The 17,175-nt window shown below is 42.2% G+C and overlaps 1 protein-coding gene across 2 annotated transcripts in view; it reads left to right on the top strand.

Moving 5' to 3' along the window:
- The window catches only part of LOC122767590 (neurexophilin-4), a 106,710-nt gene that overhangs the window by 53,659 nt on the left and 35,876 nt on the right, over positions 1-17,175 (top strand). The window contains exon 1 of one of the 2 annotated variants that reach the window (XM_044022947.1): positions 14,918-15,385. The exons of the other annotated variant lie outside the window; for it this stretch is intronic. Coding sequence (XP_043878882.1) covers positions 15,332-15,385 — 54 coding nt within the window. The 5' untranslated portion in view covers positions 14,918-15,331. Of the gene's footprint in view, positions 1-14,917; positions 15,386-17,175 lie in introns of those variants that run through there. 2 annotated transcript variants of the gene reach the window in all.

Below are 17,175 nucleotides of genomic sequence, written 5' to 3' on the forward strand. Positions count from 1 at the left end.
CTCGATTCTTCACGTAGTCATTGCATTGTAAGTTACACGCCTGCTTTTATTTTGAAGAGATGCTTTACTACAATTGCATGGGTGATCATCATCACAGCAATAAACACAAAGACCTAATCTCTCAAAAGTTCTTCATCCTTCCTCGATGATGGAGTTGCCGTATGTAGCTGCCCAAAGATTACGGACAACATTACATTATGTTACATGTGTCCTTTATTTCAAAAAGTTAAAGGGTTAATAATCTGAAGAAAAGTGGCAGAGCTTTTCTTGTCAATGCTACAGTCAATGGTGTAGGAGCAGGTTCACTTTCTCACGAGTGAACAGTGAATTGCTGATAAAACACACTGAGAGTTTTTATATCATCACAGTGTATGAGGAGGAGTTATGATAATTATGACTGTGGTGCATTTGCTTTACTTAGTCTTTATGGTAGCAGTGTCCTGCCTCACTTAATGTTATTCTACTTTGACATTTGTTACTTTTATTTATTTTCCCCCTTTACTTTAGTATTTCATTTTCAATATAATCATTTGGCCTTTCTTTAAAAAACCCTCGATACAGAAACACATTAATATTTGCCGCATACAAAAGTGAGATGGGAATTTTTGCACCAACAAAATGGCAAAGAATTAAAAAGATGGCATGGCACTAGCATGTATTAAAATGAACTAGGTCATGGGTTTTGGGGGTGTGACAAGCAATAAACCAATTAATGTCATGTGTTAAAATCCAGGTGTACTTGGATCCTCCTCCCCCTTTTAAACATGTCAGTGGTTCTGCTCCCCGGGGAAACCACTGGCCCGCTGACTCTATATCACCTGAGCAACAGGTGCTACAGATGCAGCATGAGTGCTTGGTGTGAGGGCCACGAGTAAACCAGAGTAAAGCTTGCATTGTCAGGAAGAAACAGAAGACATGTGATTATGATAAATTTGGAAATATAGACACAGACACAGCAATGGGCTGCTCAATGATTGTTTTTAAAGGAAACGTCTCCTAACAAGCTCCCAGAATGCCATGCAGAAGGGGAAACTCAGCTCTGTGCTAATGGGAAGTCAACAAGGAGCTCATTAGGAGCCACAGCCCATCTCCGCTAACCTGCCATCTCCTGCCCTATCCTGTTCCATCCTCATCTCAAAATGAAGGACAGGACCTGAGCATTGCTTTCCCACTTTGGACAATGCATGCTAATGAACTGCGTGTATGCAGTGAGGGAGTGTTTGGGCAGAAGGTTGTTGGCAGCTTGGAGGTGTCTTTGTGTGTAATTGCTTCCTCTGTAAAAAAAAGAATGTACTGTAAGATTGTTAACAACACAAGCTTTGACTGAGCTTTCATTGCAGGTAGATCATGGTAGATTCATTAGCCTTACAGTGTGATAGAAGCTGACAAGTGCCTGTTGCTAAGGGCTTTAAAAGAGGAGCAACAACGAGATTTCATTCTAAATACAAATAATTATTCCTGAGTTTTCCATCCTCACTCTCCGTCTTTGGTCTTTCTGGTAGGTGTACAGTTCATGGGGAAATGTCCTCTTCCAGTCAAAGGCTTCTTTCCAGTCATGGCTGGCAAACACATTTAATTGGTTGCGCCTTCTTCATTTTGAGGGCTCAAAACCTTTTCGCAAATAGGAAGCAGACAAACACTATTCCACTGTTAGCTGCATTTTCTATAGTCAATTTGCAATGGGTGTTTTTATCCCTTTTCAAGCACAACACACCAGGCACCCAGGGGCCTTTATAAAGAAGTTGTTATCATGCAGACCTATCCGCACAGTATGCTGTCACGCAGAGGTCAGTGCTGCTGTTCTGAAGCTGTTAATTAGTGCTAGCAGAACAGTGACCAACTATTGTTACATGAACTCATAACTTGAGTCTGTTCCACTTTTACTACATAAGTTGTGGTTACTTATCAGTAAAAAATGTTGGTTGTAAATTCCATCCGTCCATTTTCTACAACTTTCGTTGTGCGTATCTTTTGCATTTTAAAACCGCAATAACATGCTAGCTGAAACGCACAGTGGATCATTAAAAGATAGCATGAAAAATCCCTGTATGCGACTTTGAATGAACACTGAATTAGATTAATGACGTTAATGAAAACTCACCCCATAAGAAGATAGGAGGTTTAGGGGTGCTTTCTTTTCACCGTCGGTGTCACGTTGTCATCTCAGAAATAACTAATGTACGTCTGTTTGCCTCAAGGTGTCCAATTATTCTCATATCGCGCCGCTCTCTTTCGGCCGCTAATCCATTCGTTTGTTGTGGCTTCTTCTTCTGTAGCATAGCAGAAGTGAGATCGGCGTCAACATGACCAGAAGTCTCTATCTCTGCTAAGAACTATAGCCAAAGATTTGCGCTGCAACAGCCACGATTTAGTTCTACTGCAATGCGCAACGGTGAAAACACACACGCAGCTTCTCGAAGCAGCAGTAACAGAAACAAGCCGTCTCCGCAGCAGCAGCAGCTGCATATTAAGTGGCCATGTGTTTCCTCTGTGATGCGCAGCTGGTAGACCGAAAAGCACTGTAATGTGGTTTCACAACACCCCAACTTGGAATCGGTTCACAGCAATCAAACAACCCTAATTCAAATACAAAGTTTATGGTTTTAAGATCCCCAATACTGTGATTTGAAGCAAATTTCAACTTGCATATAAACGAAAAACTTGACTTTTTGCTGGTCACATTAAGAGTGTCCAATTTACCTAATCTGCAAATCTGCATGTTTTTGGACTGTGGGAAACTGGAGAACCTGGAGAACAGCCACGCAAACACAGGGAGAACATGCAAACTCCATGTTTCAACCAGGTCTCAAACCCGGATCTTCTTGCTGCAAAGGCAAGAGTGTTAAACACTACACCAACCACGTGGCCTGGTTGTAAATGCAAGAATCAAACATTTCCAACATCAACAACAGTAACAACGTCTGTAAGAGAAGCTCGACTAATTAACTGGAACCAAAATCACACATATGTTTACTCTCAGTACACAATTTGACAATATGAGAATAAGAGAGTCATTTAATTGCATAACAGAGAAGTGTTGATCAATGAGCTGGAGCTATATTTGCAGTTTATTCTTTAACACCACACGTTCTCATTTAAATGTAGTTCTACGTCACACTAGAGTTTTAAATTGGCATTCAAGTTTAACCACCATCCATTCAGGCACACCAAAGTACTACTTTAAAAGTAGTCTTTAAAAGAAAAAAAAAAAGATTGGTTAAAAAATATTGTATATTTCCCTTCCTGCATGACGAGTAATAATGAGGGCCGGGTTGACACCTAGACCTGCTTCTAGCTGGCAGCCTAGGGGAGGTTCACACTAATCAGCCCGGTGTGAAGGTATTAGCCTTGCCTGTCTGCATGGACTGCCTCATTAAACACTTCATCTGATGGATCCACCAACCAGAACCTTCAGACTCTTCAGTCTCTCGGCTTGGCCTTCCTCATTTCGGAGTGTTTCTTGCAACATCAGCTCATAGCGCTCCGTTCACAAGTCCTCGTCTCAGGGAATTGGCGTCTGTCACTGAAGGACACGTGTCTCCGAAGTGCCCATGTGCAGCACCACACAGATCACTCATACTTGTACCTCCATGCTTTTGCTGCTTTTCTGTGCTGCGTCACACTCAGGTCAGTCGTCAGTTGTGTGAAAGACTGGTTACTTTACCCTGCATCTTTCACAGTCGGCACATTTGCTACCAACAGTTAACCACGGTTGTTGCTTAGTTATGCTGTTCAACTACTGGCTCAGTATCTATTTATTGACTGACTGACCTCTGCTACACTAGGGGGGCAATACACCCCCTTTCAGCTTGTTAGTATCAGGTGGTTTAGCATGAATCTAAAGTCTCCCATCCCTGAACTTTCAAATATTAACTTCTTTAAGCAGACAAAGCTGTTGCTGTCGTCTAATTCTTTTGTAAACTAGCTTCTTCTATCGATTCTGAGTTAATGCCGTGGGGTGGGAACTGTGGCGCATGCTCAGAGATGGAAGATATGCACGCAATAGTAGTTTCACTCGTAATCTCATTATCTGGGTGTCTTAGTCCAAGAAATTGAGTGTAATTTTAGTCAGACTAACATGTTTACAGTTATTTTGATAGTCAGACTAACATGTTTACAGGTATTTTGATAGTCAGACTAACACAACATTTCATCACAGATTAAAAATGAAAATTAACAGTGGAAATTGTAATAGCGTTAACGATACATTACTGCATACTGGTCATAATTACTGGATCGGACATCAGACAGATTAAAATGTAAAAACAACACAATCCACCAATCCTACATGTCGCATGCTTCATTATGCACAGACCGAAAACATTTAAATAATAATCAGCAATAGCATTTTAGCCAAGTCATGTTGTGGGCTGTTTATTTCTGCTTCGTGGGAGAATATTTGTAACACAGTTTGAGAATTATGTCTTAGAAACACCCCTAAATTGCAATTTAGGTATGGCCCGGGATATAGGGATATATCTCTCCCTTTTAAACATCCACCACGTTGACAGACCAACAACCTATCTGTTGACCTCTCACGTCATGCGTCCATCAAGGTTGCTGTTTCCTGAAAACAATAATGTTATTGCTAACAGAATTATGAGATGTGACTGAGTACTCTGATTCATATTTCCATTAAGCAGAAGGAGACACGGTATGCAAATTCCCTGCTTTAAAATAAAAGGCAAGAGTTTGCTTATTTTGTGCTAGCCAGGCAGATGAAAAACAACATTTTTTGCACCTTTAAATGTGTGATTAAAACATGAATTGCGATGGTGGCAGAGAATAAAGCAAACACAACAGCAGCCGAGCTTCTCTGCAGGACCAGAAAAAAAGAAAAAGAAACTCTGGACCTCTTGCAAAGTCTTACAATCTAAATAGAAGAAAATTAAGTGATATCTTTGCACCCCTCCAAATGGCTGCTGTGGGGAACTGGGACTTTGCTTTAACAGCATGGCAGATCAGGAGTCAAGTGGCTTGATTCATTTGTTGGGAGTGCAGAGGGAGTGCTCGAGAGAGAGAGAGAAAAGGAGGGGGACTGTGTGTCAGAGGATAAAGAGAATGGCAAGCTGTAGGAGGTGAGAGGTAGATAAGCCCAGAGAGAAAAGAGACAGTCCGACAGAAAGAGAGCAAGAGCAACACGGGTAGTAAGAAGATGAGTGAGAGGGAAAGAGAGAGGCTTCGGCTCCCAGTGCTCTTAGACAGGCACTCTCCCCCAGAGACTCCTTATCTACAGGGGGCATCTTTGACTTGATAATCCTACTCCACATCACCTGTACCACCCTGAACACACACACACACACATGCAGACACACACACCTCCTCCTCCTCCTCCTCACCCATGCCCAGGGCCCAGGGGAGTAAAGAGCTACCTGTCACTGTGCCTACACCTCCAGGAGACTCGTGGGGCAGGGTGGTGTGGAATGTGGGGTTGTCACTGTGCCCGACAAAGAAGTCACCTTTCGAAGGGAAATGAATCTTAATAAGGTGGGGAGGAGGAAGAGGAGGTGGAAGCAGATGCATGCTTGCTGCTGCTGTTACTGTGTGTGTGTGTGTGTGTGTGACAGATGGGGAGTTGTGAAGTGCTGACAGCCCCTCTATGCTTTCCTGGCTGCCAGATTATTTTTGGTAATTTATAACCATTGTTGCTTAAAGGTGCTTTTATCTCCAACTGTTCCTGATATAACAACACTCCAACAGCGGCAGTGCAACTGGCTCCAGTGGACTGTCTCCATTTATTTGTGTCTTTATGTTTCCTTTGCTTTGTGTGGTGCCGTGTGTGGTGTTTGTGTCTGTGTGTGTGTGGCACAGTGCTGAGGGCAGAGGTGCTCTCGCTCATAGAAATGAGTCTGTGTGAGAAGGTGTGCTGATAAAGACTGTGTGTGAATACTGAACATAAAGACCAATTGACTTGTTTGCTTGTGATCACCGTTGTTACACAGCATGGAGCACTGAAGTCACTTTTTCAGTGGCGCCTTCTGCTCCGTTTACGCGTTATTATCACCGGGTCATTTTCACCACCAGCTGACACTGTTAACGTTTATTCACGTGCACGCAGATGTATTTACCGGGCCACTTTTATGCGCAGACTTTTCCTGTTGTAAAGGTGACTCAGGCTCTGGGTGTCAGCCAACACCAAGTACCAGTACCAGTGTTTGGCTGTCATGAGTTGTTCATCATGCTGATTTTATCAAGACGTGTTTTTGGGTCCTCTCCAGAAAATGTGCAGAGCATGTATGCAGCTTTAAAAATCGCTGCAGGGAAACAGGTCTATTGTGCCAGGTGTATGCAACACATGCTTGGGCATTACATACACGTGTTAAAGTCACTGACCAACTTTCAGTCACATCGTTCTAATTCAAATGGCAATTATTACAGAAGAAAAAGAAGAAAAAGATACAACACCTGCATGTCTTTGTTAATCCAATCTCCTTTCCTATGTTGTTGGTTTTTTTTCAACATTCCATCCATTCATTATCTATTCTGCTTTTACTTTGAAGGTCACTGGGGAGCTGGAAGTCAGTCACAGCTGCCACTGGGCGAGAGACACGGTTCAGCCAGATCAGGTCACCAGTCTATCACAAGAAGAACATGTAAACTCCACTCAGTCAGACAGAATTTAAACCAAGACTCTCTACTTTTGTCATACCTGAAGCACGCAGAGTCACAGTATGTGGTGTGCATGGTCACAGATTCTCAGGCTGCAGGTGGATTCCCTCACAGGGTCCTTGCATGCCGTCACAGACACGGGTGGATGTGGAAATTAACATCATGAGAACCATAGCAGACACACAAACTGTCCTTCACCGGGTCCTGATTCACAGGTGACCCTCACATTTCACAAAATAGTTGTTGTCAGACACGGATCGATTTGAAGGTCCTACGAGGCTTTTGGTTAATGCGTGTGTTTCGTGAGTCTTGTTTCACCTTTGTTTTAATGCGTGAAAAGTGTCACAGAGATGATGGAAATCTGAGCTTTCATGTTGTGCTAATGACACTGTCTGTGTGTCCGTGTTCACCGTGTACTGAAGAAACAAAAGAAATTCCATTATCAGCACCAGGCGTTTTATCCGCCGCGTCGCAGAACAACACACATACCTAAAAAAAACAGCAGAAATCAAATTTAAGCGCCGTAGAAAATGCAGTGTATTTTAGAGTCAGGCGGGGGAATGTGATTAGCTTTGATCAAAGTGATTTTTAGATTTATTTACACTTATCAGACATTAAGAATGATGGATGACCACCGTGTTGACAGGTGAGTGTGATGTTGTGCACGGTCTGATGCATTTGGACACATCATCGATGTAACTTGAGGTCACTGAGTGTTTAGAGAGAGCTTTCAACGTCAGACGGGCCCAAAGCAAACAGATCCCTGTCCGTGTCCAAGTCTTGTCTGTACTCCAGGTATGAGCCTTCATTATCCACGGCCGTCCCACAGCCTTTAAGAACATCTGATGATATTTCTTTAAAAAACAAAACTCACACAGAAAAAACACTTTTGTTACAGACGTTTGTCTGAGTCCGAAGCCAACACAAAACCCTGTTCTCAGGTTGTTTGTGTCTGTTAAAAAACAAGCACGCATCCCACTTTATTTATATCATTAGTGAACCTTTTACTGGTGCCAGTAGATAGAGGCATAGGCTGTACTGTATTGGGACCTGTGCGCCATCCAAAGCGAACCTGGTTGCAGGTGTCACTGGACCTCACCCACACTTTTCCAAATATGGTTCATTCTGGTTATAAAAAACAAAATGCTAAACTTTGATGCTTGACTCTATTAAACTATTAACAAGATTAAGGATACATTCAGTTTGCATGTTCTCCCTGTGTGTGCACGGGTTTTACTCCCATGAAACATTGACCGTCGGTGTGAATGTAAGTGTGAATGGTTGTTTATCTCTGTGTGTTCGCCCTGCGGTGGAGTATGTGGAGGATGAAGTGCTTGACAATGAATGAATGAATGAATGAATGATTGATTGGCTATAACACAACGTTAACACACAGCAAATGTGCGTTTACAGGTTTATGTTTCTGGTTTTAAGATAACTCAGCTCAGGTTCTACTTTCCGGTCACGTAGTATTAGGAAAAACAGTGCTTTGTTTCTCATATTCCTTTTTCAAATGGCCCTATTTGGGTATTTAATGTCTCATTACAATATGCCTCCACCAGGTTAAGCTTCTGCTTTACTTTGATCCTAACATGCTCCAAGAATCAAAAGGCCAATGATGCTGCTAAAAGGCTGGAAATAAAAAATGCTGATATTTTTCTAATGTTCATGACATTCGGCATCAAGTGTAACGGGTTAGCTTGCACATGTATTACTAATTACCATTGAACACTAGGTGACGTTGAATCTCAATAACTTCATATAGTTGCAGATGTTACAGGATCACCAAAGGTGAGATCATACCAAGGGAAACATACATGTCCAAAATTCATGACTGTTGCAGTTGAAAGAACTGAAGAGCACAAGTATCTTGCATTAAGGCCCCACCCACACGGGAATGAGTTTAGGTGAATACACACGGAGACGGTGTTTTAGGGTTAGGGTTTTGAGTTCTGTGTGGACGGAGATATTTCCTGAAACGATGCCGCCTTTGCGGGGGAACTTTGTCTAAGTTGTGTGCCGTTTCCGTCTGGACGTGGCCCAAGTCTGGGATCACCCTCTGGTGACCATCCATTCTTACATATTCTCATTCTCACATTTGCATATGTTTGTGCCAAAGCAGTGGGATGACATCACTGTTGAGCCACACTGCTAAGAGAAAAACAATGTGAGCCAATTATCATTCCGAAAGTTCTCCACATTGGAGCAACTTCACAGCAAGGCATGCACATTGTGACACTGTGAAAATAATTCCAGCTGCATATAATGTCCTGTCCTGCTCTGACAGACAGACGTAATCAAATCCAATTATTCCACTTCTCCCTTTGCTCCCCATTACAGCTCATCTCCTATTCCCCTCTCAAATTCCCTTCCTGCAACAAATCATTTGAATGACAATGGCATAGTCCTGACACCCACAACAGACACGCTGCTCATGCTCCTCTCCTGTACCTCTCTCGCCCTCCATCCATCCACACGTTCCCCTTTTCTGAAATCGATAGAAAGGAAAACAAAATGACAGGGTTTTCATATCATATCTGTGATACCCCGAGACTACACAGGGAAATTACTATTTCCACACACAAAAGGCTCCATTACTGCCGGGCGACCTCTCAGCATTGTGTTCCTTAACCTCAGAGTTAGACACCCCGGGATCAGCGTTTCGATGTATGTGTTAGCAGGTGTGTGTCTTTTGTGTGTGTGTGTGTTCGTGACTGAGCAATGTAATTGTGTATGTACCATAGCGCTTCATGCACTGACAAGGAATCTGTCATTCATTCTGACTTTTTCCCCCCTCACACTCTATTTGCTGTCATTCCTGCGATGACTGCACATCCGTCTATTTTTAGCAATAAATATTCCAGCCTTTAAAAATGTCAGAAATCCACAGCTAATTACACTTTGCCTCTGTCCGTGCAGCTACTCGTGTGATTATCTTGAATAAATGTGTTTTCCTCATTAAGAGCACAGTGGACTTTGCTTTTACTCGAGTGTTTGAGTTTTTCCGACTCTGCGAATGTGACTAATGTTGCTTCAGTAAGTTTTAGAGGCACTGGCATTGGGTTGATGTAGTTAAAAAAATAATAATGTTTAACCTTAATGTCAGGCTGATTTTTGTATCACATTCTTTCTGCAGCTCCACTTCTCCCCTCCCACATCCTCCATTCCTTCTTCTTTTACTCCTCCACTTCCCCAGCTTTGTCTCTATCGTCGCATTGTTTCATCAAGTTCACGGTCATTAAAAGAAAATGTTAAAGGTTCAGTGTGTTGGTTCCCTTTTGACTCATCCTACCTTTCCAAGTGTGTAGGAGAACCTTCTTCAGTCTCTGGAGTCGATGTTTGGTTTGTCCATTCCTGGAACTCAGTAACTTTGTTCAGCCAAACACTAATGAAGACATACTTAACATAACTGTGAATTATATATTCTATTTCTGCCATTAGATACTTCCAAAACTGGCTACACTGGGCTACACCATACAAACCAGTGATGTCACAGTGGGATGCTGATCCCAAAATCTCTAAAGATTATTATCAGCCATAGGAGAATAATAAGGTCTTAATATATAACGAGATAACAAACTAATTTAACCCTTTAACACCTAAGCCTCAAAATGTCCATTTGGACTTTTTTGTTGCTTGTTTTAACCATAAAAGGGCCAGAAAATTATTCTGTGCCCATTTTTCCAGAATAAATGTCAACATCTGACAGTCATTTACAATTTACCACATGTTAAAATAGTTTATTAACCATTTAAAATGAAGAAAAACACTGTCATACACAAACGCCAGAAGTTTGAACAGTATGAAACATATTTAAAACAACATTTGTTTGAGTCTAAATGTCCAAAAACAGGCCAAAACAAGGAAACTGCGTTTTTCCAACTCTCACACAAAGACGACAAAGATGCCGATTCCTGCTTTTCTGCTTAATGTTTACGTGGTTTAATTGAGCCCACATGTGTATGCGTGGACAACGCGATGCCCTTGGTCATTATACATACTTGTAATTTGTTTCCAAAGTTGAAGTCTATCACCACGAGCGGCTGCTAAGTGTGCAAGTTTGGAGCGGGTGAAACTTTCTCCAGATATTTGGAGAGGAACAAGAGGAATAGTGATGTGACGATGATATTTGCGAAAGTAGATGCATTCGGGCTCTCGCTCGGAGCGTGTTCATTCATTTAGTATAACCATGTGGCAACCGAGAGACTCGGAACAAGAGCATTGCTGCTAAGTGGAACAGAGAAGGGGAGCAGCTGGGCAAAATTCACCTGCCACTTCCAATGTGGATCAGAAATTGCTTTCACACCGGCATCGCTGCTCCAGTAGTCGGGCGAAAAAATTAGGGGAAACTGGAGGACAGACTGTGCTGTGGCCATACAAATCACAGACTGCAGATTGAAAAAAAAAGAAAAAAGGGCTGTGATGGAAACGGGAAATGGTCACATTCTTTGAGGCCAGCTGTGCTTGATAGACAGGTTTTCATGGTCGACTGAAGATGAAGCAGTGGGTGTAACACACTGATTTACAGCAGCTGTAAGACTGACACAAACCAAAATGGTACTCAGAAAGGTTTTATTTGTTATAATAGAGGAAACATTAAGTTGTGTCAGTTCTTTTCCATTTATTCCCATCTATTCTCCTTTGATATTGTATTTCCTTTGGCCAAATACACGATAACTGGGAACTGTCATTTCGTCTTGTATGAGAGGCAACTAATTGGGAAGAAGTGTTAAAAGCTTGAGTCTGCAATTTGTTTCTGGAACACTTTGCATTCGCTGAACTTATTTTCTTGTCCTGATTGCAATCAATAAACAAAGTTGGGGGGAGGAAAAACAATGAAATTGCACAGATTATTATATTAATAAGCGACACACAAGCACACAAACAAAAATATTGTATTTTATTTGCTTGGAAATACACTTTTTGTTTGCTCCGACTCCGACAGCTCAGTGGATCGGAGGCAGTCACAGGCTTGTGGACTCGCTGTCCGTCTGGAACTCGTTCCCCAGGTTTTCCCGTTCGACATCCGACAAACATTGTAAGTATCTAACGTTCATAATCTGACAAACGTTAGATACTTGCAATTATTTTGTCGGCGTTCCAGACGAACAGCAAGTCCAAGTCTATGACGACTTCCGGTCCGTTGAGCTGTCGCTCCAAAGCTCAGTAGCCAATCAGCAGGCAGCTTCCTAAGGCCCGCCCATCAGGGAGCACAAAGATTGATTTCCTGGTTCATTTTTATTTGCTGAATTCATAAAGTGTTCGTGAAAAGTGAAAATACTGACACAAATCTAATTCCATATTCTTGCCTGTGATTCAGACTTGATGTAGTCTAAATCAACAAAGCTGTACTCGGAGCGCTCTCTCTACTCGACTCTGCTTCTCACGGTTGTCAGGCAGTGCACGTTTATATGTTTTGAAGCTAATAGTTTTGACACAAGGGCAGACAGGAAAGGGCGGGGCCTTACATCAGTTGTAGTTTTTCAAGTTTCACTTGCTGCTGCTGTTGGCTTTTTTTCCACACTTGTAGACCCTTGTGTTTGGTGAGATGCTAACACCTGACTGTGTGTAGTGGGGTTAAGAGCTTATTGTTTTTGGTGCCTTCATACGATTAATCATGCTTTTGTTTTCTCTCAAGAGAAGAATTTCACAGGAAGGAAAGAATTTAAGATGGAAACGGGCACTTTACAACTTGTGCTGCATCATATAAACGCTGCTTAATCGGCCAGAGAAGGACACACAGGAGTGATCCTGACTTTATGATTACTCTGTGTTACCCACTGTTACTGGATCTTACTCTCTACACTTCAGGTCTTGTCAGTGGGTGGTGTGTTGGCCTCAGCCTGCAGTGACTCCTCGTCTCGCAGGGAGGCAGTGCTGTGTCACTCACGCTGGTGAGAGGCACGGATGAACTGCAGAGCGTCTGCATCTCAAAGAGGGATAACAGTTCTGCTAATACACAAGAGTGCCACATTACCACAAAGTGGCCCCCACCCCTCTCCATCTGTGACCCACCGCCGCGGCGCTCGCCACCACGGGGGCCTGTCAATGCAATGACTTCGAAGTGTGAGGGGATTCCACAGGTGAGCAGCAATATCCCTCAAGTGGAGAAGAAGACGGTACTGCAATGTTTGCGGTTGATCTGCAGATCTCTATCGCAGGGGGGTTCACGAGAGATTAGATCTACAGCAGACATTTAGAGAAAAGGAGAGACGAGAACACAGAGAGGCTCATGCAGTCGGAAATTGAATCCTCATGGGTGAGAGAGGAGAATATGTATGTGCAGTTGGGGAATGGAATATGTTCTGCATATGAGCAATAACGATCAGGTAAAGTTGCACGTGGGGGGAAACAGATGGGAAGACACAGGGAGAACAAAGTGACATTTGGGAAAACAAACAGGTGTTCAGCTGGTCAGTCAGCCACTCTTACAATCCTAAAGACAGATGAAAGTGATTATGCTTATAGCTCAGTCACATAATACGTGACTTATTCACAGAGTTACACAATGCTACACACCTGCGCTCTCGCAGACGGGACATACGCTCATCTGCACGCAGAAGAACTTGCAAGACAAGCGATTGAACAGCATGCATCCCCACATCAGTCCATTTTTAAGGTGGCACAGGCAGGCAGGCTGGCAGCAGCTGGGCCTGGCCGTCAGGGAGAGATGACCTAATATATCCATGCAACATTAATATTTCAAAATTGTTTTTCTGGGAATTTATAGTCTGGCTATAGCTTGTGCTGTTGGTTAGCCCCCATCCCAACCGTTGGCTCACACAAAGCTGTCAAGGTTCTTGTCTCTGTGTGAGATAATTGTTCTGCGTTTGATGAAACCTATGACAGTTTTTAGTTGCCACATACAGCGAGGCAGAGTCACAGATTTCATGGTGTGAACTCCAGTGACACATACTGTTCTAATTCTCCAGCTGCCGGTGCGGAGTCTTCAGCTCGAGATGTTCTTAATTAGTTATTTTTATTTGACGTCTCGTGCATGATTGTTTTTGCACAGAGGACCCTGCAAATAATAAACACTTTGAAATGTTAAACTTCAGAATGAATGTCAGTTACTGTATGAGGGCACGGATGATGTTTTATGTTGATTGAGTCGTGTCGACGTTGTGTATTATAACTGCAGAATGAATGAAAGTCGGTAGCTAATGAAGTCATTTTAGATTAATCTTAAGACTCGTCTTAATGGTGTATTTCAATGGCGACACCAACCCAAACATATTCACTTTATTATCATTAAGCAGTGAATCATCATCACATTGAACATGATTGGAGTGTTTGGTATTTCTACTTAAATAATGACCTCAGTAAAATGGTTAATTAGCAAAACAGTTTATTACAGAACAGTATTAGGGCCACATGTAAAAAGAAAAAATAATTCTGAGATTAATGTCATTCTGACTTTAATCTCAGAATGATAATCTCAGAATTCTGACTTTAATATCAGAATGACTGTAATCACAGAATACTGACTTTAATATCAGAATGACTGTAATCTCAGAATACTGACTTTAATATCAGAACGACTGTAATCTCAGAATACTGACTTTAATATCAGAATGACTGTAATCTCAGAATTCTGACTTTAATATCAGAATGACTGTAATCTCAGAATACTGACTTTAATCAGAATACTGACTTTAATCTCAGAATACTGACTATAATCTCAGAATTCTGACTATGACCTCAAAATACTGACTATAATCTCTGAATACCGACTTTAATCTCATCATACTGACTATAATCTCAGAATACTGATTATAATCTCAGAATACTGACTTTAATATCAGAATGACTGTAATCTCAGAATACTGACTATAATCTCAGAATTCTGACTTTAATCTCATCATACTGACTATAATTTCATGTATCTATAATCTCAGAATTCTGACTATAATCTCAGAATTCTGACTTTAATCTCAGAATTCATGCTGTTTTATTTATTTATTTCCTTTCAATTTATTTGGCCCAAATACTCTTCCGTAGTTTTTCAATAGTCTAACAAACTAATGACCTGATATTTTCATATGAAGCATCTGAAACAGTTAATGATCATATCAAGTCAACTTTAACGAGGTTAAACATTAGGTTAGTCGCTTCCTTTCTGATGAGGTGCCTGGTTAAATGTAACCTCATCATCCAAACACCGGCGGGAAAGTGATCTGCATGCAGTTGCGGTCAGTGTGGCGTGGATGAGCTGCTGTGCGCCGTAGCGCGCGCGTGGAGAGGGAGTGGAGGGGCGTCAAGGAGAGGGAGAGGTAGAGAGAGAGAGGGAGAGAGGGGGACGGTGAGAGCGAGATCTCGTCTCTCCAAATCCACCACTCACTGTCCTAAAACACAAGAAAGCGCATGTGATCTTCAGTCAGAGCTGCATCTTCGCCTGCATCTTCCAAACTAAGCCGCGTCTCCGCGCAAACTTCCCAGCATGAGCGAAGGCAAACACCATGGATGTGCCACATGAGGCGGAGCGGAGCAGCTGAAGCCACCGCTCAAAGTTTGCCTGTAGAAATCCGACAGTGACCGAACAAATACTCAACTTTTACGCGCGGTGTCCCTGCGTGTTTTCCCCCCTGACACTTCTTTTTTTTTTTTACTTGTAGTCTGTCACCTGGGATTGCTTGGATTCCGCGTTCCTGTCTTTTTTTTTTATGTTCAGCCGGGGAGACGTGTAGTTTTTTCGGGGTGGTCCGCGCTCAAGGAAGGTGACATGCAGGTGCTCGGTTGGACCATAGTTCTCCTCTGCCAGTGGATCCTACGGAAGGTGAGTTTATTTCCTCCCGGGGAATAAAAAAACAAAAAGAAAGGAAAGGGAAGGAAAACTTGGCTTGGGTGGGAAAACACAGAGAGGCGGAGCAGACAGATGTTAAGACAGACATAAGTGATTATGTTTGAATTATTTCACAGATGTGTAAATATTTGATCGCGGTTTTTATGATTTCTGGTCGCAGTGCCGTATCTCCACTGTCATGAAACCTTTGGAACTTGATTAAAAGTTGATGTGTCCATGATGTGTTTAGACTCTAACAAATCTCAGTTTGGAAAAACGCGCGTGACTTAAAGCACGTTGAGATCCTCTGCTTCCTTCACCCTCACTCCCGAGTTAAGCAGCAAACCTTTATCTGTTTATCTTTTTCTCTCTTTTTTTTTTGCGCTCCCAGCAACTTCCTCTGATTTTTCTTCAGAAGTCAAACGCGCCAGCGGCTTGTTTTATTATCTCGGCATCGATGTGGCGAGGAGTTTTGAACGCATATATAGTTTGTGCTGCAGCTGCTGATTATTTGTGGATTAATATTACGCGTGCACGCGCTGACTCATTTTCGGCTGTTTGCGCACATCACATCGGTGTTTTCCCTTCCTGTTCTTCACGGACAGTAATAATGTGCATATTATATCCATAACAGAATACAATACAATTCAATATGCACAACACAATACAACAGAATACTATGGAAGACTGCCTGTTCCAGCAGATACACACCAGCTGTAGCCTGCTCAGTATTTTTCCTTTGGCCTCAGCAAGAAAATGAAAGAGAATAAAAACATGACCTTTCACCATGTTTCCCCATCTTCTCCTCCTCCTTCACCTCTGACACCTTCATTTTCCTCCTCCTTCCTGTTTCTTTGCTCCCCTGTCTGCTCCTCTTCCATTATGGATAACTTTACCCCAACTGAGTTTCATTTAAAAACTCAATTGTGTCTTCAGCTGACACTGTAAAATTGTCTTGTAATCTGCTTTTTTTTTTGCGCAGGAAAAAAAAACCCAACCCCACACACACAGCTGTGAAGTGTAAAACAAGTTCAAGGAGCATAGAATTGTCACAGTGTGGTGTGAGGACTGTTAAGAGGCGGATGGGTGGACGTCCGGTGCTTAACAGATTTTTTTCGCCATCATATTCTCTAAAATTGTGTTTATTTTTATATATAATTTAGGAAAAGACTGGGGTTCGGTTGTACTGAGGCAGGTAATAACACCGACGTGTCTTTTTGGACACAACTTGGGTTCAAGTGTTAGGATGGACTTCATATTAAATTATATCAGCAGTGTCATTTTGCATTTGAAGTTGTGTGTTTTCTTTTTCTTTCTTTTCTTTCACTGGCCATGCTTGGTAGATAAAACATTGATTTGCCTGACACAATGTGACACGTTGCATCCTTGGGATGCTATTATCTTGAGGGATGAAGAAGTGACGATGAGGTTGTGGACGTGGTGAAGAAAATAAGAGCAGGTGATAAATTAGTCGCACAGTGGAGGAAAAGAAGAAGAAGAAGTAGGAAAGATGGGAACTTTAAAGAGCGAGCAGAAGGGAAAGAAGAGAAGGTAACACTAACCGTCGCTCTAACTTAATTTGGTGGTCTCTGTGAACAAACCTCACCCCCATCACTGGTCATTTAGCGTAATCTAGAGGCCTGTTGAAGTACATGTGTGAGTGCATAAGTGAGTGTTTGTAATAGAAGATGGGAGACAAACTGAGAAAAGGATGAGAATCCACTTCCTCGAAACAGAATAGCTCTAAACGCTTTATCATTTAGTCAATGCGGTAAAATCTTACA

This window comes from Solea senegalensis, linkage group LG4 (genome assembly GCF_019176455.1).
Source record: "Solea senegalensis isolate Sse05_10M linkage group LG4, IFAPA_SoseM_1, whole genome shotgun sequence".
NCBI lineage: Eukaryota > Metazoa > Chordata > Actinopteri > Pleuronectiformes > Soleidae > Solea > Solea senegalensis.